Genomic DNA, 24,626 nt, shown 5'->3' on the forward strand with positions numbered 1-24,626 from the left:
ATGCACTCCTGGATGGTTATGGCTTAACCACTGAACAATACAGGATAAAGTTCAGAGAGACCAAAAAGGAGTCTTCACAAGACTGGGTTGATTTCATTGACCATTCAGTGAAGGCCTTGGAGTGGTGGTTACATGGCAGTAAAGTTACTGATTATGACAGCCTGTATAACTTGATCCTGAGAGAGCATATTCTTAATAATTGTGTGTCTGATTTGTTGCACCAGTACTTGGTGGACTCTGATCTGACCTCTCCCCAAGAATTGGGAAAGAAGGCAGACAAATGGGTCAGAACAAGGGTGAACAGAAAAGTTCATACAGGGGGTGACAAAGAGAACACTAAGAAGAAAGATGGTGAAAAGTCTCAAGATAAGCATGGGGATAAGGGTAAAACCAAAGATCCCACTTCAAATCTTAAACACTCTTCAGGGGGTGGGGATAAAACAAATTCTTCCTCTTCTTCTCAACCTACACAATTTAAAAAGCCTTGGTGCTTTGTGTGTAAAAATAGAGGCCATAGGCCAGGGGATAAGTCCTGTCCAGGTAAACCCCCCGAGCCTACCACCACTAATACATCAAGCTCTAGTGCCCCTAGCAGTAGTGGTACTAGTGGTGGGACTGCTGGCAACAGTCAAGTTAAGGGTGTAGTTGGGTTCACTTATGGGTCCATCATAGAAACTGGGGTAGTCAGTCCCAAGACAGTTTCTGTCACACCTAGTGGCATTGGCCTTGCCACACTGGCTGCTTGTCCCCTTACAATGGATAAGTACAGGCAGACAGTTTCAATAAATGGTGTTGAGGCCTTGGCCTACAGGGACACAGGTGCCAGTATCACTTTGGTGACTAAAAACCTAGTGCACCCTGATCAACACATCATTGGACAACAGTATAAGATTATTGATGTCCATAACTCCACTAAGTTTCTTCCCTTAGCTATAATTCAGTTTAGTTGGGGTGGAGTTACTGGCCCTAAGCAGGTGGTGGTATCACCTAGCTTACCTGTAGACTGTCTCTTAGGTAATGACCTAGAGGCCTCAGGTTGGGCTGATGTAGAGTTTTATGCCCATGCAGCCATGCTGGGCATCCCAGAGGAATTGTTCCCTCTCATTTCTACTGAAATGAAAAAGCAAAGGAGAGAAGGCCTGAAAACTCAGGATCCCTCTCCATCAACAGGTAAAAGGGGTATCACAGTATCCCCTAACCACCCTACCATTCAGGATACCATTCCTGTGGTGGGAGAAACCTGTCCTGGGGTGGCACCTGTTCCAAGGGAATCATCAGTTGGCAAAACTGTACTCCCTGAGGTAGAAGTACCTCTCTGTAGGATAACTAACATTGGTGAGAAAAAGAGCACCATTTTAGTTAAGATGGAGCATCCCTCCAACCCTCCCAGAGAAACTTTAGTGCAGAAACTCTGCACTGCCTCACAACACTTAGGACAGCATCCCTGCCCTAGTGTGGATCTCATAGGACAGCATCCCTGCCCTGCTCCAACCCAAGAGAAACAGCATCCCTGTTCTCTCTTCCAGCCATATGGACAAAGTTTTTGCCCAGCTATGGCTTTTCTGAGACAGCATCCCTGTCTGGCATTTCCATCACTACAAATAGGTTCAGTGGACAATTCCCACTGCTCTAAACTAAAACGTACTGATAGAAACTCTGAAAATACATCTTCACATTGTTACTTAGCTAAAAAACTTCAAACAGGGTGGTTTACATCCCCACAGGGAAGTAACCATATAGTGGATGATAAAGGGAGTAACCAGTCTATTGCAGAGCTACTCTCTACTTATCACCACTTAGACAATAAAGTCTCAACTGGCCAAGGTTAGCCTTATTGTCCTTCGTTTGGGGGGGGTTGTGTGAGAAAGTAGCCTCTTTCTATCCTTGTTACCCCCACTTTTGGCCTGTTTGTGAGTGTATGTCAGGGTGTTTTCACTGTCTCACTGGGATCCTGCTAGCCAGGGCCCAGTGCTCATACTGAAAACCCTATGTTTTCAGTATGATTGTTATGTGTCACTGGGACCCTGCTAGTCAGGACCCCAGTGCTCATAAGTTTGTGGCCTATATGTATGTGTTCCCTGTGTGGTGCCTAAATGTCTCACTGAGGCTCTGCTAACCAGAACCTCAGTGGTTATGCTCTCTCATTTCTTTCAAATTGTCACTAACAGGCTAGTGACCAATTTTACCAATTTACATTGGCTTACTGGAACACCCTTATAATTCCCTAGTATATGGTACTGAGGTACCCAGGGTATTGGGGTTCCAGGAGATCCCTATGGGCTGCAGCATTTCTTTTGCCACCCATAGGGAGCTCTGACAATTCTTACACAGGCCTGCCACTGCAGCCTGAGTGAAATAACGTCCACGTTATTTCACAGCCATTTTACACTGCACTTAAGTAACTTATAAGTCACCTATATGTCTAACCTTTACCTGGTAAAGGTTAGGTGCAAAGTTACTTAGTGTGAGGGCACCCTGTCACTAGCCAAGGTGCCCCCACATTGTTCAGAGCCAATTCCCTGAACTTTGTGAGTGCGGGGACACCATTACACGCGTGCACTACATATAGGTCAATACCTATATGTAGCTTCACAATGGTAACTCCGAATATGGCCATGTAACATGTCTAAGATCATGGAATTGCCCCCTCTATGCCATCCTGGCATTGTTGGCACAATTCGATGATCCCAGTGGTCTGTAGCACAGACCCTGGTACTGCCAAACTGCCTTTCCTGGGGTTTCACTGCAGCTGCTGCTGCTGCCAACCCCTCAGACAGGTTTCTGCCCCCCTGGGGTCAAGCCAGGCTTGTCCCAGGATGGCAGAACAAAGGACTTCCTCTGAGAGAGGGTGTTACACCCTCTCCCTTTGGAAAATGGTGTGAAGGCAGGGGAGGGGTAGCCTCCCCCAGCCTCTGGAAATGCTTTCTTGGGCACAGATGTGCCCAATTCTGCATAAGCCAGTCTACACCGGTTCAGGGACCCCTTAGCCCCTGCTCTGGCGCGAAACTGGACAAAGGAAAGGGGAGTGACCACTCCCCTGACCTGCACCTCCCCTGGGAGGTGTCCAGAGCTCCTCCAGTGTGCTCCAGACCTCTGCCATCTTGGAAACAGAGGTGCTGCTGGCACACTGGACTGCTCTGAGTGGGCAGTGCCATCAGGTGACGTCAGAGACTCCTTCTGATAGGCTCCTTCAGGTGTTAGTAGCCTATCCTCTCTCCTAAGTAGCCAAACCCTCTTTTCTGGCTATTTAGGGTCTCTGTCTCTGGGGAAACTTTAGATAATGAATGCAAGAGCTCAGCCGAGTTCCTCTGCATCTCTCTCTTCACCTTCTGATAAGGAATCGACTGCTGACCGCGCTGGAAGCCTGCAAAACTGCAACAAAGTAGCTAAGACGACTACTGCAACTCTGTAACGCTGATCCTGCCGCCTTCTCAACTGTTTTCCTGTTTGTGCATGCTGTGGGGGTAGTCTGCCTCCTCTCTGCACCAGAAGCTCCGAAGAAATCTCCCGTAGGTCGACGGAATCTTCCCCCTGCAACCGCCGGCACCAAAAAGCTGCATTACCGGTCCCTTGGGTCTCCTCTCAGCACGACGAGCGAGGTCCCTCGAATCCAGCGACTCTGTCCAAGTGACCCCCATAGTCCAGTGACTCTTCAGTCCAAGTTTGGTGGAGGTAAGTCCTTGCCTCACCTCGCTGGGCTGCATTGCTGGGAACCGCGACTTTTGCAGCTACTCCGGCCCCTGTGCACTTCCTGCGGAAATCCTTTGTGCACAGCCAAGCCTGGGTCCACGGCACTCTAACCTGCATTGCACGACGTTCTAAGTTGGTCTCCGGCGACGTGGGACTCCTTTGTGCGACTTCGGGTGAGCACCGTTTCACGCATCCTCGTAGTGCCTGTTTCTGGCACTTCTCCGGGTGCTACCTGCTGCTGAGAGGGCTCTTTGTCTTGCTCGACGTCCCCTCTCTCTCCTGGTCCAATTTGCGACCTCCTGGTGCCTCCAGGGCCACAGAAGCGTCCAAAAACGCTAACCGCACGATTTGCAGCTAGGAAGGCTTGTTGGCGTTCTTTCGGCGGGAAAACACTTCTGCACGACTCTCCACGGCGAGAGGGATCCGTCCACCAAAGGGGAAGTCTCTAGCCCTTTTCGTTCCTGCAGAAACCTCAGCTTCTTCTGTCCAGTAGAAGCTTCTTTGCACCCGCAGCTGGCATTTCCTGGGCATCTGCCCATCTCCGACTTGCTTGTGACTTTTGGACTTGGTCCTCTTGTTCCACAGGTACCCTAGATTGGAAATCCACAGTTGTTGCATTGTTGGTTTGTGTCTTTCCTGCATTATTCCTCTAACACGACTTCTTTGTCCTTTGGGGAACTTTAGTGCACTTTGCACTCACTTTTCAGGGTCTTGGGGAGGGTTATTTTTCTAACTCTCACTATTTTCTAATAGTCCCAGCGACCCTCTACAAGGTCACATAGGTTTGGGGTCGATTCGTGGTTCGCATTCCACTTTTGGAGTATATGGTTTGTGTTGCCCCTATCCCTATGTTTCCCCATTGCATCCTATTGTAACTATACATTGTTTGCACTGTTTTCTAAGACTATACTGCATATTTTTGCTAGTGTGTACATATATCTTGTGTATATTTCCTATCCTCTCACTGAGGGTACACTCTAAGATACTTTGGCATATTGTCATAAAAATAAAGTACCTTTATTTTTAGTATAACTGTGTATTGTGTTTTCTTATGATATTGTGCATATGACACTAAGTGGTACTGTAGTAGCTTCACACGTCTCCTAGTTCAGCCTAAGCTGCTCTGCTAAGCTACCATTATCTATCAGCCTAAGCTGCTAGACACCCTATACACTAATAAGGGATAACTGGGCCTGGTGCAAGGTGCAAGTACCCCTTGGTACTCACTACAAGCCAGTCCAGCCTCCTACATTGGTTGTGCAGCGGTGGGATAAGTGCTTTGAGACTACTTACCACTCTTGTCATTGTACTTTTCATAAGAGAAAAATATACAAAACAAGGTCAGTGTATATACACATAGCCAAAAAGTTTTGCATTTCCTCTTTTCACTCTTTTCTAAGTGCTGAAAAGTACTTCTAACTTTCTAAAAAGTTCTAAAAAGTTTTAAAAGTTTTTTTCTCTGTCTTTCTAAAAGCTCTGACAAACTTTTTTCTCTTTGTCTATCACTTTAACTCTCTCTAAAAATGTCTGGCACAGGCCAAAATGTTGACCTGTCTAAGATTGCATATGATCACCTTAGCTGGAAAGGAGCAAGGAGTCTCTGCATAGAGAGAGGTTTGAGTGTAGGGAAGAATCCTTCCTTGGAACTGTTACTTAATATGCTTAGAGAACAGGATAAGGCTAAAAGTGCCCCATCTGTTGAAAAAGTAGCTAATGGTTCTCAATCTGATCCAGGGACTCCCCCAGGAAAAGATTCAGGAAAGAAAGTTCCTAGCCTGCCCATTACTAGACAGTCTAGCATAGTTGGTAATGATGAAGAGCCACACCATACAAATAGTGTTGTCTCACATCATAGCAAAAGCATTTATTCACATCACAGTGGTACTGATGTTTCTGTTAGCCAAGCTGTTAGGGTGCCCTCTGTAAGGGACAGGTCTCCTTCTGTTCATTCCCATCATACCTCTGTATCTAGAAATGTCCCTCCCACCAACCCTGATGACAGATTGTTAGAAAGGGAACTCAATAAGTTGAGGGTGGAACAAACCAGACTGAAGCTTAAAAAGCAACAGCTGGATTTGGATAGACAGTCTTTAGAATTAGAGAAGGAAAGACAGAAGTTGGGTTTAGAAACCCATGGTGGCAGCAGCAGTATTCCCCATAGTCATCCTGCAAAATAGCATGATTCCAGGAATCTGCACAAGATAGTTCCCCCTTATAAGGAGGGGGATGACATTAACAAGTGGTTTGCTGCACTTGAGAGGGCCTGTGTTGTACAGAATGTCCCTCAAAGGCAGTGGGCTGCTATCCTATGGCTATCATTTAGTGGAAAAGGTAGGGATAGGCTCCTTACTGTGAAAGAAAGTGATGCCAATAATTTTACAGTACTTAAGAATGCACTCCTGGATGGTTATGGCTTAACCACTGAACAATACAGGATAAAGTTCAGAGAGACCAAAAAGGAGTCTTCACAAGACTGGGTTGATTTCATTGACCATTCAGTGAAGGCCTTGGAGGGGTGGTTACATGGCAGTAAAGTTACTGATTATGACAGCCTGTATAACTTGATCCTGAGAGAGCATATTCTTAATAATTGTGTGTCTGATTTGTTGCACCAGTACTTGGTGGACTCTGATCTGACCTCTCCCCAAGAATTGGGAAAGAAGGCAGACAAATGGGTCAGAACAAGGGTGAACAGAAAAGTTCATACAGGGGGTGACAAAGAGAACACTAAGAAGAAAGATGGTGAAAAGTCTCAAGATAAGCATGGGGATAAGGGTAAAACCAAAGATCCCACTTCAAATCTTAAACACTCTTCAGGGGGTGGGGATAAAACAAATTCTTCCTCTTCTTCTCAACCTACACAATTTAAAAAGCCTTGGTGCTTTGTGTGTAAAAATAGAGGCCATAGGCCAGGGGATAAGTCCTGTCCAGGTAAACCCCCCGAGCCTACCACCACTAATACATCAAGCTCTAGTGCCCCTAGCAGTAGTGGTACTAGTGGTGGGACTGCTGGCAACAGTCAAGTTAAGGGTGTAGTTGGGTTCACTTATGGGTCCATCATAGAAACTGGGGTAGTCAGTCCCAAGACAGTTTCTGTCACACCTAGTGGCATTGGCCTTGCCACACTGGCTGCTTGTCCCCTTACAATGGATAAGTACAGGCAGCCAGTTTCAGTAAATGGTGTTGAGGCCTTGGCCTACAGGGACACAGGTGCCAGTATCACTTTGGTGACTAAAAACCTAGTGCACCCTGATCAACACATCATTGGACAACAGTATAAGATTATTGATGTCCATAACTCCACTAAGTTTCTTCCCTTAGCTATAATTCAGTTTAGTTGGGGTGGAGTTACTGGCCCTAAGCAGGTGGTGGTATCACCTAGCTTACCTGTAGACTGTCTCTTAGGTAATGACCTAGAGGCCTCAGGTTGGGCTGATGTAGAGTTTTATGCCCATGCAGCCATGCTGGGCATCCCAGAGGAATTGTTCCCTCTCATTTCTACTGAAATGAAAAAGCAAAGGAGAGAAGGCCTGAAAACTCAGGATCCCTCTCCATCAACAGGTAAAAGGGGTATCACAGTATCCCCTAACCACCCTACCATTCAGGATACCATTCCTGTGGTGGGAGAAACCTGTCCTGGGGTGGCACCTGTTCCAAGGGAATCATCAGTTGGCAAAACTGTACTCCCTGAGGTAGAAGTACCTCTCTGTAGGATAACTAACATTGGTGAGAAAAAGAGCACCATTTTAGTTAACATGGAGCATCCCTCCAACCCTCCCAGAGAAACTTTAGTGCAGAAACTCTGCACTGCCTCACAACACTTAGGACAGCATCCCTGCCCTAGTGTGGAGCTCATAGGACAGCATCCCTGCCCTGCTCCAACCCAAGAGAAACAGCATCCCTGTTCTCTCTTCCAGCCATATGGACAAAGTTTTTGCCCAGCTATGGCTTTTCTGAGACAGCATCCCTGTCTGGCATTTCCATCACTACAAATAGGTTCAGTGGACAATTCCCACTGCTCTAAACTAAAACTTACTGATAGAAACTCTGAAAATACATCTTCACATTGTTACTTAGCTAAAAAACTTCAAACAGGGTGGTTTACATCCCCACAGGGAAGTAACCATATAGTGGATGATAAAGGGAGTAACCAGTCTATTGCAGAGCTACTCTCTACTTATCACCACTTAGACAATAAAGTCTCAACTGGCCAAGGTTAGCCTTATTGTCCTTCGTTTGGGGGGGGGTTGTGTGAGAAAGTAGCCTCTTTCTAGCCTTGTTACCCCCACTTTTGGCCTGTTTGTGAGTGTATGTCAGGGTGTTTTCACTGTCTCACTGGGATCCTGCTAGCCAGGGCCCAGTGCTCATAGTGAAAACCCTATGTTTTCAGTATGATTGTTATGTGTCACTGGGACCCTGCTAGTCAGGACCCCAGTGCTCATAAGTTTGTGGCCTATATGTATGTGTTCCCTGTGTGGTGCCTAACTGTCTCACTGAGGCTCTGCTAACCAGAACCTCAGTGGTTATGCTCTCTCATTTCTTTCAAATTGTCACTAACAGGCTAGTGACCAATTTTACCAATTTACATTGGCTTACTGGAACACCCTTATAATTCCCTAGTATATGGTACTGAGGTACCCAGGGTATTGGGGTTCCAGGAGATCCCTATGGGCTGCAGCATTTCTTTTGCCACCCATAGGGAGCTCTGACAATTCTTACACAGGCCTGCCACTGCAGCCTGAGTGAAATAACGTCCACGTTATTTCACAGCCATTTTACACTGCACTTAAGTAACTTATAAGTCACCTATATGTCTAACCTTTACCTGGTAAAGGTTAGGTGCAAAGTTACTTAGTGTGAGGGCACCCTGGCACTAGCCAAGGTGCCCCCACATTGTTCAGAGCCAATTCCCTGAACTTTGTGAGTGCGGGGACACCATTACACGCGTGCACTACATATAGGTCAATACCTATATGTAGCTTCACAATGGTAACTCCGAATATGGCCATGTAACATGTCTAAGATCATGGAATTGCCCCCTCTATGCCATCCTGGCATTGTTGGCACAATTCGATGATCCCAGTGGTCTGTAGCACAGACCCTGGTACTGCCAAACTGCCTTTCCTGGGGTTTCACTGCAGCTGCTGCTGCTGCCAACCCCTCAGACAGGTTTCTGCCACCCTGGGGTCAAGCCAGGCTTGTCCCAGGATGGCAGAACAAAGGACTTCCTCTGAGAGAGGGTGTTACACCCTCTCCCTTTGGAAAATGGTGTGAAGGCAGGGGAGGGGTAGCCTCCCCCAGCCTCTGGAAATGCTTTCTTGGGCACAGATGTGCCCAATTCTGCATAAGCCAGTCTACACCGGTTCAGGGACCCCTTAGCCCCTGCTCTGGCGCGATACTGGACAAAGGAAAGGGGAGTGACCACTCCCCTGACCTGCACCTCCCCTGGGAGGTGTCCAGAGCTCCTCCAGTGTGCTCCAGACCTCTGCCATCTTGGAAACAGAGGTGCTGCTGGCACACTGGACTGCTCTGAGTGGCCAGTGCCACCAGGTGACGTCAGAGACTCCTTCTGATAGGCTCCTTCAGGTGTTAGTAGCCTATCCTCTCTCCTAAGTAGCCAAACCCTCTTTTCTGGCTATTTAGGGTCTCTGTCTCTGGGGAAACTTTAGATAACGAATGCAAGAGCTCAGCCGAGTTCCTCTGCATCTCTCTCTTCACCTTCTGATAAGGAATCGACTGCTGACTGCGCTGGAAGCCTGCAAAACTGCAACAAAGTAGCTAAGACGACTACTGCAACTCTGTAACGCTGATCCTGCCGCCTTCTCGACTGTTTTCCTGTTTGTGCATGCTGTGGGGGTAGTCTGCCTCCTCTCTGCACCAGAAGCTCCGAAGAAATCTCCCGTGGGTCGACGGAATCTTCCCCCTGCAACCGCCGGCACCAAAAAGCTGCATTACCGGTCCCTTGGGTCTCCTCTCAGCACGACGAGCGAGGTCCCTCGAATCCAGCGACTCTGTCCAAGTGACCCCCACAGTCCAGTGACTCTTCAGTCCAAGTTTGGTGGAGGTAAGTCCTTGCCTCACCTCGCTGGGCTGCATTGCTGGGAACCGCGACTTTTGCAGCTACTCCGGCCCCTGTGCACTTCCAGCGGAAATCCTTTGTGCACAGCCAAGCCTGGGTCCACGGCACTCTAACCTGCATTGCACGACGTTCTAAGTTGGTCTCCGGCGACGTGGGACTCCTTTGTGCGACTTCGGGTGAGCACCGTTTCACGCATCCTTGTAGTGCCTGTTTCTGGCACTTCTCCGGGTGCTACCTGCTGCTGAGAGGGCTCCTTGTCTTGCTCGACGTCCCCTCTCTCTCCTGGTCCAATTTGCGACCTCCTGGTCCCTCCAGGGCCACAGCAGCGTCCAAAAACGCTAACCGCACGATTTGCAGCTAGCAAGGCTTGTTGGCGTTCTTTCGGCGGGAAAACACTTCTGCACGACTTTCCACGGCGAGAGGGATCCGTCCACCAAAGGGGAAGTCTCTAGCCCTTTTCGTTCCTATAGAAACCTCAGCTTCTTCTGTCCAGTAGAAGCTTCTTTGCACCCGCAGCTGGCATTTCCTGGGCATCTGCCCATCTCCGACTTGCTTGTGACTTTTGGACTTGGTCCCCTTGTTCCACAGGTACCCTAGAGGCTCATAAATATGCCCCGAAGTGCGCTCGTTTACATTCAAGGGCCTTCTTGAATTCCTTCAGCAGCACTGATCAAGAAAAACTTATAATGCAGGGCTTTCGGGCGCTGTGTGGACAGCAGTGGTCACTAATCTCTGTCCCCCACACTGAGATGCAACAAGTGGATCCCCGCCCTGCCCTCCTCGTCTCGCAAAGCACGGTTCGCTCCTGGCTGAACCGTGTGTTTTAATGGAAAGGCCTGGTCAGTGTCCCTGCCTCCGCGTTATTATTTTTATCTGTGGCCAGGCCTGAGAAGAATGAATCGGAGGGAAGGTTAATTGAGGCATTTTCAGTCCGACAGCTTCTAAGAACACTCCCGAGCTTTGGGCGGGAGAGCGCACCGATATCCTGGGGCCCAGTGTTCTCGTTTCACTTAAATGCTAGGTGCTCAGAGAGATGAGAACGTGTCTCATGGAAACAGCTGTTTACATTTCTCTACAATCTTCAGTACCGCAGACTGCACGCAGCCTCCAGCTTTCTCTTTCATGTACACCGTGAATTTGTAATACTGTTACTGTTGTCGTCCTCGCTAACCCTACTACAAGGCAAAAAAAAGCATTGGCAAAGCCAATAGATCTCGCATATGCGATGAGAGAGCTGTTGGCTTTGACAGTGTCTTCTACCCATGGTGTACAACCAGCGGCGGCTGCTGAAAATCACAAGGGGAGGGGAGAGGGGGTGAATGCGGACACGGAGGAGAGAAAATAAAAAAATAAAATAAATGAAACTTACCTTTACAGACGCTGTAGCCTCGTTTGTCGCTCCTCTTTCGTCTGTGTGGTATCCTCACATTCACTGGGACGCCTCCACGGGCTCCCCAGCAATCCCGGTGCTGCTTTCATGCTAAACTTAGCATGAAAGCAGTGCCAGGATTGGTCTCAGAGGCTTGGAGTGCCGCTCAGACACAGCCCTGGGGTCTGTGCAGTTTCTCCAGCCCCGCTGTTGAACACAGAGGGGCTGGAGAAACATTAGTGCGCAAAGGTGTTTGTCCGGCATGAGACGGCCGTCAAAAATACACATGTGCACTTAGGTGCCCTCTCTCCTTTTGTCCCACCACCTCCTGTGGTCCAGCCCAGCCCCGCCCCTACCTACACTGCTGGCTGGGACAGCAGCAGAAAAATAAAATGATAGTCAACTATTGTTTTATTTTCCTGCTGCTGGCTCAGGCAAAGGGGCGACGCTCTTTTGCCATAGTGAAGGAGCCATCCCTGTGTACAGAAGGGTGGCTGCGCAAGTCAAAAAGAAAGAGATATGAAGCGACCTGGGCTGGCTGCATAATAGTGCAATTTATCTTGAAGGCGGTTGGTGGGGAGGGCAACAAATTCTTGCAACACTCTAATATAAAGATATACAACCTCCACCCTGTGTTCTTCAACTGCACAGGGCTCCACATGAGCCAGACTCTAATGGTCCCTACTGTTGTGGTTGAGGTAAACATGTGCTGAGGCTTAATCTCACCATGCTATTTAAGTGCATCTTGCATTGTTTGACCCTACTGACTTTGGAAAAAGTACTGAAGATGATCTGTAAAGTTTTCAAAGTTGCTGGGCTGGTTGGTGTTGACAAAAACTCCAAAATACATACGTTTTGAAGGAGGCACAGGTGACAAAGATGGTTTGGGGAAAGTGGGAGAAGAAAAGAGGATCAAAGAAGAAATGGGAATGCGGTTACTGGAGATACTGTGAAAAATAAAGTGAGCTACTCGTGTAACAACCATGTGGCATTGCCTGGCCAATCAGTCTTTCATTCGAATGCAGAGATGATTGAAGGGAATGCCTGTTATCTTTGTCATTAGGCAGAACCTGTGAAAGCCGTTGATCCCAGCACCCGGTAATGCCATCCTTAACTATGAGCAGTAAGGAGTCACAGAGGTTAGCATGACTCTATTATAGAGCCTGCCAGGACCTAGGGAGAGGCAGATACGAGACAGATGGGGACAAGAGGAGGTCAAACAGCTATTAAGGAGTAGAATGACCCTGCAGGACAAAGGTGGTCTTTGTGCAACCTGTGGGGCTAAGTTAAGCATGCATCCCAGATCCCTAGGAGTGAAGCTGGGGGGAAGAAGCAACACGAACAACAGGATTGTGAGAAGTGGGAGGGAAGAAGCAGCACTGAAGAAGCAACATAGGAGAAAGAAAAAAGAAAAATAATACCTGAATCACAGCACAAGCAACAGAAGGACAGTATTCAAAATTAATCAATCAGTACTGAGTCCATGCTCCACTCAAAAGAAGAGAAGGTGTAATCAACACATGCTGGCTAATTAGGAGGCAGCAAAATAAGAGTGGCAATGAAGCCAACAAATAGTAAGCAATAGGAGGGCTTCAACCCCCTTTTGGTAAACAAAGTGTCTCATAAGCAAGAGCACGTACTAGTGCAGGCGAGACCTAAAAAGGGAATGTTCATTCAGACGTGGCTTGGTAACAAGTGACTTTAGAAATGATGGACCTTTAGCTCATGCAGTTGAGTGGGTTTATAGCAAAGCTCCCCTCACATGAGACAATCAATCAATAAAGTTGCTGGTGTTTCTTCTGTCTTGTTTACAAATGTCAATTTATCCGAAACAATACTGCAACATAAAGTAAAGCAGTGCAGACAAGAGATGACCCCACCAAACCTAGCCATCTTCTCTCTTTCAGTTTGAAAGTGAAGACATGGTAGGGCTCCCAGGATGATAAGTTTCAGTGATGCACCATGGTTCTACCAATTATAATGTTTACTGTCAAATAGGGGCATTTTATCTTATTCAGTCTCAGCTCAAAACAAGGGACTGGCGGGGAGCTTCACTCCACTGGCGAAGCTAACTGAGTTTTTGGAACTCCACGCACCACTTGGAGCATGGAGTTCATCCAAAAAGTTTGCTAGCATCACCAGCGGTGCAGAGCTGACCCGGTGCGCACTGCAGCCTACTTATACAATCTGCGCTTGTGCTATGTAGCCCATAATTGGGCTGCTGTGCGCACTAGTGACGGATTAGGGGCCAAACCTCCCCCTGCCAGCAACACAGGAGCAGAAGGCAGAGGGAAGCAGAGAGCAAGACCTCTGTGGTCGGAGGCGACGAGGAGAGAGGACCCCCTGAGGGACGCAGGTAGGCCCTCGTCTCTTTTTTCCCATAGTTTGTGCACAGGAGTGCACAAACAAGGACTGAAACAGCAGCTTTCACTGCCTACGGCACTGGCCTGAATTCAGACCAGGGCCATAGGCAGCAAAAGAAAGCTGCCATTTCAGGCCTCTTGTGCACCGGCCTGCCCAGTATGCACTACACACAGGACAGACTGGTGCAAAAGAGACGTGAAACAGCAGCTTTCACTGCCTATGGCCCTCCCCTGAATGCACCCAATCTTGGAAGCTCTAAGCAGGGTTGGGCCTGGCTAATCAGGCCTGACCCTGCTTAACGCTTCTGGGATCGGGTGCATTCAGGACTCCGATGGTCATGGAACTCCGCCTCCACGGAATTCCACAGAGTTTTTAATCAATTCCGCGGAGTTATACTCTGTGAACTCCACCCAGGCCTACTCAAAACTCATGTGTAATAAAGATTAGGAGGACAAGGCCATACAGTATACAATACTCTCGAAAATGGAAGCACCTATCTAATAGCAGGCTATTCGAGGTGCTAGCCCATCACCCTAATTTTGAGATCTCTAAATTGACTGCATATTCGTAAGAGACTTTTGAAACCAATTACAATTGCTCATAGAGCTATTAATAAAAAAGCAATCCCAGCATCCACATTTTCACGGAATCATCTGTTGAGAAAATGTAGACCAGCAGACCACTTTTAACTATCAATTCCAAAATGTAGATAGACCATTTTCTGTAATAGCTGCTAAGATTTGGAACGTGATGCTGCTGACCCCCTTCTCAGATTCTTGCACTGTTTGCTTCAGGATAATATTGAAAACATGTTTTTAACCATCAAATTTACAAAATGTATCCATGATTTTAAATGCCAATTTCTCCAACTTTAATATTTACCCCCTTTTGGCTGAAGTTATGAAGTTGAGCTCCAAAGTGGCATGCAGCTGTAGTGAAGTGTGCTAAATCAATACACATAACATAACTTTTGTACATTGCTGAATAAGTGAGTGTACTTTACAGATCCTTTTCACATCCTAAGTTCCATGATTCTGTAGTTGTCAGGGAGCTTCAAGTTCAGTTGAGTTCTGCTGGCTGGCTTGGAGTTTTTCTTCCATTTATTGGTTTGTGAACAATAAAACCTGAACAGGTAGCATTCCGTGTGATCTATTTACTACAATTTGGTAATAAATTGCTACCAGTAGACACCAAACCACATCCTGAGAGGAGAAGTAAGACGGACTCATTGAACTTAAGACTTCATGAGCTTGGTGTTGCACATACCTGGTGGTATTTGTTAGCACGTTTTCGGCTCACCTCAATTAATAAGAACTGATCTTTGGGTATTTTTAACCCACTGGCACCAATAAGGGCATGAGCGTGTCTAATGATCAACTCAACTTGAGCAGACTAAATTAATCTGCATCAAGCACTACATGTCATTCTATGTATGCGTGAGAGCTGCTCAAGCATGTAGAACCGTTCCACAGAACACTCAGTTGCTGAACAGGATCATTGTTCATCCTTCAGCTGCTCAGAGCATATTTTTGACAGCACAATTGTGCCCTAAGTAGAAAAGAATTTGAAAACATTAGAAGCTTACCTACCATCTCTTCGCATGTCTCCCCAGTATCAGCCCACCACACCAAGCAACATCAGTCACTGAGCTTCACCCACACAAGTATTCAATGAAACTGATGAAAGACTATGGTACAGGGAAAACAGTACCACCCTGCCACTTACTGTCTCTAGTTGGTAGTACACTTTATATATTTCCCCAAATAATTACTTAACATTACATGGAGGAAAATGAAAAGAAACATCCATTCCCCTAGTTTTTTTTTATGAAATCCTGGACCATCTCAGGTGGAATGGGAGCAGTGGAAAGAGATGCTTAAAAACGATTTAGTAGCCTGGTATGGCCAAGACTGTAATCCCAACAGAGAAAAAGCGCTATTAATCAGTGTGTTAGGAAAAGAAGGACAACTTAATTTCAAATATCTGCCAGAGGGTAGATAATCAGAAACGACAACCTATTCAAGATAATTATAAAGAAGCCAATCAACGACTAGAGAACTTTTGTCTAGAACTTATGTCTATCTTTGCAACAGTTAAACATAAGTTCTATACTTAACCACAGAGAAGGAAACTGGTCAGTAGAAGAGTTTGTAGCCCATCTCAGTGAGGTCACCATCAAGTGCCAATTTGGCAACATGGCAAATGAACGGATAAAGGACCAGCTATTTTTCCAACATGTCATCAAGAAAATGTAGAAAAGAGTCTGGGCCAGTAAAAATTCTGAAAGAAGCAATTGAGATTGCAAAAATCGTTGACAAATCCAGGACCTGCATGAGAGAACTAGATCTTAAAGAACAATCTAGGAAGCAAGGAATAGTGACAACCACAGACTCTGATAAGAAAGAATAAGAACATAAATACGTAGCAGTGGTTAATAAAATGAACGTCAACAGGGCTAGGCCTTCCTACAAACAGAAGTAAAATGGGAGCAAAGCATGTAAACCGAGGAGGTTATGCATTAGGTGTGGGAGTAAATTTCAAATCTCTGATCCGAAAGTATACTTTGTATACAACAAAGAATGCAGAAAGTGTGGTAAAAGGGGCCACTTTCCCAGAATGCGTATGGATAAGGAAAAATTAATGCTGCATCTGTTGAGAATGAGGAACAATTTGTAGAAAACACATTTTGTATGAAGATGAGGAAAAAAAGGTGAAAATCCAGACCTAAAGCAGGATTGTAATAAACTGAAAATATTTAGAACTTATGTTTGACTCAGGTACAATGTTTACAATAGTGCCTGATGGGCTGTGGGTGGAAACGTAGAATAGGTCAGTTTTGTATCCGAAAGCCATAAATCCTATGGGATAGCAAGGTGGAAACATAGACAAATTAGGATTGATGTGGTCGGACATCAACTTTGGAGGAAGGAGGATACAAGGGAAAGTGTATGTAGCCCAATCAGGGCCTCCCACATTGGAGTGGATTTATCAGTATGATCTCCACATTGCAATTAATCCCCCTAGTAAGAATCAAGCTATGGTTGTGGAGGATACCAATGTTGAAGAGATCATAGAAAATACATTTCTGAAAGTGATTTGGGGGCTTTCAAAGGGTACTGTTAGAAATGGGGTCTGTAGTTGGCAGTGGTTTGTACCCTGTCCAAGTAGGGACCCTCACTCTAGTCAGGGAGTCACACAGCTAAGAACACCCTCTTGGTAGCTTGGCATGAGCAGTGAAGCTTATCTCAGAGGCAATGTGTAAAGTATTTGTACATACACACACACACACACATACAGTAACACAGTGAAAACACTATAAAAGGACTCTACACCAGTTTAGACAAATAACCAAATTTATCTGAATAAAACAAGACCAAAATGACAAATATCCAACAAACACAAGCAAAGATATCACTTTCAAAAAGTTGCAAAGAGTCTTAATCCGGAGGAATCAATATTGTCTCGTTTTAATACACAGTACCTGGGATGCGTCAAAAACAAAGACAATGTAGGGTGCAGAGGAGGTGAGGCGCCGGGAAACAAAGCGATCCATCAGTTCCTTACTGACCAGGGGAGGTGATGCGTTCTTTCATTACTGGCAGGGGAGGTGATGCATTGGCTTTCTGCCCAGAGGAGAGGGGATGCGTTGGTTTTTGGTCAAGCAGCCTCAGTTCCTTGCTGCAGTGTGGGATCAATGCGAAAATTACGCCCATGGATGATGCGTGGGAGAATCCAGATGCACGGTAATCATAGAGCTGTGGTGGAACAGGGGCTGCATAGGTCCTACAGGCACCTAATCAATCCTTCCACTGCAGGGCAGGCGCCAAGTTGATTCTTCAGCCGCAAGGCAGGCGCTGCATCGATTCTTCTGCCGCAAGCCCAGCAATGTGTCAATTTTCAGCTGTTGCGATCTGACGCATGGATTTTCTTTCTCAGGACACGTTTCCACTTCCCAGGGCCCAGGGACTGGATTTGGCACTCTCAGAACAGAGAATAGTCCAGGCACTTGCAGATGAAGTCTTTGACGTCCCTGAGACTTCTTTACAGGAGGCAAGCTCAGTTCAAGCCCTTGGAGATCCTTGGAAAGCAGAATGTAGAAAGTAAAGTCCAGTCCTTTCACTCCCAGGACAGAAGCAGCAAGCAGCAGACCAGCACAACAAAGCAACAGCAGATTGGCAGTTCCTCCTACAGCATCCAGCTCATCTTCCTGGCAAAAGGTCCTCAGTTCAGAAGTGTTTTGAAGTTGTAGTCTCAGAGACCCAATACTTATACCCATTTCTGCCTTTAAAACGGGTAAACTTTAAAGGAAAGTCTTTGTAGTACCCAAGACCCTTCCTTTCCTGTCCTGGCCACAGACACACTACAGGGGTTACAGACTGCTTTGTGTAAGGACAGACACAGCCCTATTCAGGTGCAAAAGTCAGCTCCTCCCACCACTCGACCTTAGGAAGACCCATCAGGATATGCAGGGCACACCACAGTTCCTTTTTTGTCACTGTCTTGAATGAATTCACATACAGCCTGTTAGAGGTCTTTGGTTGGCAGTCAGGTTAACCCCTGTCCAAGCAAGGACCTTCACTCTAGTCGGGGTAAAAGAGAATCACCCATAGCTAACCCCTGCTTACCCCCTTGGTCTCAGGGGTGAGACCATTTCTTATGAGTAGGGCATCCTTCATGATAGTGTAGGTGAGACTCTGTCAGTGTATCCCCCCTCTCTACTTCAAAGTGCTACCACAGAGCTGTCCCCCAACGAGCTTCAGGGACCAGGTTCATGTGGAGAGCAGACTCATACCCCTTGAACTACAAGTATATGTCATCCTCCCTCTTGTAATCCCTCACTAGGTCTTTTGGGATGTGTACCCTTCTTTCAGGCTGCACTGTACTCCTGCTGCCACCATCTCTATTAGACTGGCTCCTCTGATCTAACTCCTTTAAGCTACGTTCATGAGCCAGTAGTATCTTCCGTTCTTCAATGGCCATCCTCCTGTCCTCCCTTTCCCTCTCCATCTTGAGCTTGAGCTTTTCCAGATCTAATTGGTACTCTCTCTGCCTGTCTGTCCTGTAACTCTTCAGGTGTCAGACCCTTAGACGAGACACTGTTATCTGCCCTGGAGACCTTCTCCCTGGACATAACAGGCCCACCCACAATACCATTGTGTATGGAACACTGTTCCTCCTCCTCCTCATCTCCCTCATCCCCTGTGTGCCCTTCAGTGCTCTTGGCTGTTACCGAGGCCCTCAGCGCCTTTTGTAGCTCCACCTTCTTAGATGAGCTCTTAATGGGTCAGTCAAAACATTTACAGAACTGATCCAAATGACCTTGGCATAGCTCTCCAATTTCTCTAGGTCAAAATCAGCTCCAACTGATGCATCTCCAGCTTGGGACATGATGAAGATTCAAAAACAAGTGCAAAGTTCCAAAGGCAGAACAACAAGTTCCCAAATGAAGTTTCAAAAAAGTCAGTCAAGGGATCAGCGAGAAGTAGAACAAAAAGAAGTTCCAAAAAGAAAAGCAAAAATCACAAGACAAGTAGTATGTGGTCACGTAGTGGTCTGAACTAAAAACAGTAGTGTACACTTAATTACTGTATGTCAAGTACAAATACAAGTCCAATCCCATCCGCTGACCACCAATGTTAGAAATGGGGTCTTTGGTTGTCAATCAGGTTATCCCCTGTCCAAGCAAGGACCCTCACTCTAGTCAGGGTAAAAGAGAATCATCCTTAGCTAACCCCTGCTTATCCCCTTGGTAGCTTGGCACAAGCAGTAGGCTTAACTTCAGAGTGCTAGGTGTAAAGTATTTGTACCAACACACACATTAACTTAATGAAAACACTACAAAATGACACAACACAGGTTTAGAAAAATAGAGAATTCTTATCTAAACAAAACAAGACCAAAACGACAAAATCCACAATACACAAGTCAAGTTATCAATTAAAAAGCAAAAAGAGTCCTCATGTAGTTTTAAACACACACTAACACTGTTAGCGTGAAAATGTACCTTGGGTGCGTCAAAAATAACCCTGCACGGGTGAGTGTGTGTCAAAAAGGGCTTGCGATGCGTCGATTTCACTCACGAGCGAGACCTTGCCCTGTTTCTCATTTAGTCGGGTCGGGCGTGTTGTTTCTTCTCTCCGCAGGAGAGTGATGCATCTATCCGGTCACCACTCTCAGGTCCAGGCGGGCTTTGCGTTGTTTTTACACGCCCAACGGTGTTTGCGTCGGAAATCCAGCCGCACGGTTATCCAAAAACCCCGCAGCGCGGGTTGCAATCTCCCAGCTTCTGTCAGCGATGCTGCGCATCATTTCTCCACCTCCGTGTGTCGATTCTGTGGTCGCGTTACAGGTGAGCGTCGATTTTCAGCCACGAAGCCGGTGGCGCATCAATTTCTCAGCCGCAGATCGGAGTCGAGTCGATCTTTTCCCCGCACGGCATTCGGTGCATAGATTTCTTCCTCTTAGGCTGCTAGCTTCTCCTTTCAGGGTCCCAGGAACTGGATGGGCACCACAGTGCAAAGTAGGAGTCTCTCCAGAGAGTCCAGGTGCTGGCAGAGAGAAGTCTTTGCTGTCCCTGAGACTTCAAACAACAGGAGGCAAGCTCTAAATCAAGCCCTTGGAGATCTTCACACTGGCAGAAGCAGCAACTGTAAGATAGCTCCACAAAGCACAGTCACAGGCAGGGCAGCTCTTCTTCCTCAGCTCGTCATCTCTTCTCCAGGCAGAGGTTCCTCTTGGTTTCCAGAAGTGTTCTAAAGTCTGTGGTTTTCGGTGCCCTTCTTATTCCCAATTTCTCCTTTGAAGTAGGCCTGCTTCAAAGCAAAGTCTCTCTTGTATATGAAATCCTGCCCTGGCCAGGCCCCAGACACTCAGGGGGTTGGAGACTACATTGTGTGAGGGCAGGCATAGCCCTTTCAGGTGTGAGCGACCACTCCTCCCCTCCCTCCTAGCACAGATGGCTCATCAGGAAATGCAGACTAGACCCCAGGTCCCTTTGTGTCACTGTCCAGTGTGAGGTGCAACCAGCCGAACTGTCAAACTGACCCAGACAGGGAATCCACAAACAAGCAGAGTCACAGAAATGGTATAAGCAAGAAAATGCTCACTTTGTAAAAGTGGCATTTTCAAACACACAATCTAAAAATCAACTTTACTAAAAGATGTATTTTTAAATTGTGAGCTCAAAGAGCCCAAACTCCATATGTCCATCTACTCCCAAAGGGAATCTACACTTAATCAGATTTAAAGTTAGCCCCCATGTTAACCTATGAGAGGGACAGACCTTGCAACAGTGAAAAACGAATTTAGCAATATTTCACTGTCAGGACATATAAAACACATTACTATGGGGGTTATTCTAACTTTGGAGGAGTGTTAATCCGTCCCAAAAGTGACGGTAAAGTGACGGATATACCACCAGCCGTATTACGAGTTCCATAGGATATAATGGACTCGTAATACGGCTGGTGGTAAATCCGTCACTTTTCCGTCACTTTTGGGACGGATTAACACCTCCTCCAAAGTTAGAATAACCCCCTATGTGTCCTATCCTAACCATACACTGCTCCCTGCCCTTGGGGCTACCTAGGGCCTACCTTAGGGGTGTCTGACATGTAAGAAAAGGGAAGGTTTAGGCCTGGCAAGTGGGTACACTTGCCAAGTCGAATTTACAGTTAAAACTGCAGGCTCAGACACTGCAGTGGCAGGTCTGAGGCATGATTACAGAGCTACTTATGTGGGTGGCACAACCAATGGGCACCTCTAGTGCATTGTACTAGGAACTTACTAATAAATCAAATATGCCAATCATGGATAAGCCAATTACATACACATTTGTTGCACTTTAGCACTGGTTAGCAGTGGTAAAGTGCCCAGAGTAACAAAAACAGCAAAATCAGAGTCCAGCACACATCAACAAACTGGGAAACAGAGGCAAAAAGTTAAGGGAGACCACGCCAAGGATGAAAAAGTCTAACACATGGGGAATAACCATGAGGCTAATACAGGAAAGCAGAACTGCAAAGCTGACCCGGGAAACACCAGTGAGCTTGCCTCAAGAAGGCTGTGTATGTAGTTTAAGGTGTGTTGTACTGTACTCTGTTAGTTGGCAAATACTCCTTTTACATAAAAGCAAGTATTTGACTGGACAATCATTTATTGAGGTTGCTGGATGTATTTTGAGTTGTGAGTATGTGCTCACCTTACTCCTACCTCTTCCCCCAGAAGCCTTAGACTGCTTGAACCACGCTATTGCTGAGAGTCAAGTGCTGAAGGAGCCCATAGTAGGCTTGGCCCAGGGACATCAGGTGGAAATGGTCTCAACCACTACAGTTGGGCCCAATAATTCCTGCTTGCCATGTGTCCTTCTAAAAGGATTTTTGACATCCACCAAATACTCTCCCTGCCCTTTCATATCCCTCTTGCACATTCTTTTTAATCCTTGCTTTCCCTCTTTATCACTGTTTTCTGTCTTTCTTTTCTTCCTCTTTCTTTTTGTCATTTTTGCCTTTGCCTTGCTTGTTCCGGGTCAGAGTCCCTGACCCCAGAAAACAGTGCAGATTGACCCTGCCCACAAATACTGGCTCAAACTAAGGGCTGCCTCAAGCCCTCCCACTATCTTATCTCCTCCTTCTCCGCTGGTCTCTTTTTTGTCTTCTCTCTTCCTGAGTATCTTAAAGTGCCATTGGGAGCTCTCTATTTAATGCAAAGTGATGAAAAAAAGGTCCCAAATTGTGTGCAAATTTCTTAAGAAAGTCTACACATTCACCATTTCCTATTCACGCTGTTTTTCACCAACAGATAATGATTTGGTCTTGCTCAGAAGCTCAGGAACACTGTTTGATTTTTCACTGTTCCTTCTGACTCTAAGAACAAAATAGCATGTGTTACAATAAGGGTGCAATTTGTTGCTGCTCTGAACAGTACAAAGGCTACACATGCACACTTCTAGTAACAAGCAGTAGTAAAGCCAATAGGTTTCATGTTTTTATGGTGAGCAAGATGGGCATTAACACATATCCAAATATCAAACATATTGGCTTTGCCAATGCTTGTTTGCCCAGCAGCCATGGGAGGCAACGGCTGACCAAAGCATCTGAAAAATGTATGTTGCATTGAAGGAAACAATGTTTTTTTCATTAGCATTCATGTTATTTTTTCAAGTGCTTTTGTCAGCACTGACTCCCCAAGCCCTTCTGGGCCACTCATCGACTGATTTCAGATGTAAAATAAACCTCTTTGCACGCCAATGGAAGTGAAAGGATTCAGACACATAGTAAATAGAAAACAGAAACATGGTGAGACTAAAATGCCTCTATGGGTTGATACAAGATGTGATTGGAAATGTCTCAAATCAATGGCTGAAGGTTCTTGAGCTATAGAAGCCAATAGCTGGTGGAGGCTGACTGAAATCTCAAAGTAAGTAAAGAATAAAACATGTGCACCATAAATAGTGGAAGCACATATTACAGGTATGTTTTAGAACTGTTCTTCAGTTCAAGTTCACTGTGTCCACACTATGGAAGATCTTTGAAGAACTTCTTTGCATTAATAATGAGGACAGTGTTGTACATTTCAAATGTATATTTAAGTGTCTTCAAGACATCAAACATTAAAAACAGAAGCAAAATAATTATTTTATTATTTTTTTCTGTACTCTGAGTGCCTTCTTTAAATGTTACTCTGAGAACAGAGGCAAAGAAGGAATATATGTTTTCACACTGTTTAAATTACATGTAACTATGTACGGAATTTTGGGCAACATTAATATTGTCTGGACAATAGTTTCATTTCAATAGTACAAATTTAAAACCTCAATACAGTAATCAGAAATTGTAGTGACTGCCAATGCTTTACATCACAAGTTTAACATTTCTTTGGTAGTTTTTCCTCCCTTTGGAAAAAATGAATACAGTTTTCACCTAGATCTGCAAATTATGCATAAGACTGTGGAATATGTGGCAAGTGCAGTAAATGTGTACTCACGCAGCAAATACCTCAGCCGCATAATCGCGTAATGCTAGTGGTGCACACTTTATGGCCTGCAGCGTGGATGCATTAATCATGCGTACCCTTGCATGCGCCTGACTATTTCCATTTCTCTCTCAGCTTTTTCTCTTTCGGCTTCACACCATCCAGAGAGCTAATTTCACACAATGTGTGACCCATGGGAGCTTCAAGGAGCAATGGCAGGCGACCACCTACAACATGTTCACCTTCTTCAGCCTCTTCGTCCTGCCTCTCTCAGTGATGGTCGTGTGCTACGTCCGGATCCTGTGGGAGATCAGCAAGCAGATGAAAGACAAGACGGGTGAGACTCAGGAGACTGTGTATGCCGCTGGGACATTCTCCCTGGACTGCTGAGGCCATTTGCTTTCCCAGGGCAAATTCTCAATTTGTATAGCACGTGCAACGCCCTGGGTTATCTACGTCCGTTATGTACAAGAAACAATGGGGCATATTTAAGAGCCCCTAGTGCCATTCTAACACCACATTAGTGTCATTTTTTTACGCTAATGTGGCGATAGAAGGCCAAAAACACTGCACCATATTTACAAAGCGGTGCAATACATGCATTGTGCCTGCACCAGGTTACAATGGGCCTCTGGGTGTTTTGCAGGATTAGCGTCAAAATTTTTGACACTAATCCTGCAAAGCGCCGGACTAGTATAAAAAAACTCTGACACTAGTCCCCTAACTACTGCAATGGTGTGCCATATTTTAAATGCGGCGCACACATGGTAACATTAGGGGGGCGCTAAGGGGTGCAAGAAAAGTGGCACTGCCCTGTATGCAGCTCCACTTTTCTTAAATATGCCCCATTGTATTATAGACATATAGTGCATGCACAAAATGATAAAGCCTGAAGAGATCAAAAGGAGAGGTGAATGACATATAAAAGGAAAGTAAAAGAGGTAATAATGATGACGGATCACGTTCTATAAACAATCATCTTTGATGTATCCATAAAATAAGTGAAAAAATAATCAGTCAGGAGGATGGATAAAGATGTGACATTTACAAAAATTACATGGTGCTAAAGCTAAAAATTCCAATTTCCATGTCCATCTTAAAGGAGAAAGGGAGATGTATATATAGAGGTAGAGGAGAAAAAAAGAACGTTAA

The 24,626-nt window shown here is 45.9% G+C and overlaps 1 protein-coding gene across 1 annotated transcript in view; it reads left to right on the top strand.

Annotated features, from left to right (window-relative positions):
• LOC138283226 (gonadotropin-releasing hormone II receptor-like) overlaps nucleotides 1–24,626 on the top strand; it is a 216,523-nt gene that overhangs the window by 172,880 nt on the left and 19,017 nt on the right. The window contains exon 5 of the mRNA XM_069221265.1: nucleotides 23,610–23,811. Coding sequence (XP_069077366.1) covers nucleotides 23,610–23,811 — 202 coding nt within the window. The remainder of the gene's footprint in view (nucleotides 1–23,609; nucleotides 23,812–24,626) is intronic.

This window comes from Pleurodeles waltl, chromosome 3_1 (assembly GCF_031143425.1).
Source record: "Pleurodeles waltl isolate 20211129_DDA chromosome 3_1, aPleWal1.hap1.20221129, whole genome shotgun sequence".
In the NCBI taxonomy this organism is placed as follows: Eukaryota; Metazoa; Chordata; class Amphibia; order Caudata; family Salamandridae; genus Pleurodeles; species Pleurodeles waltl.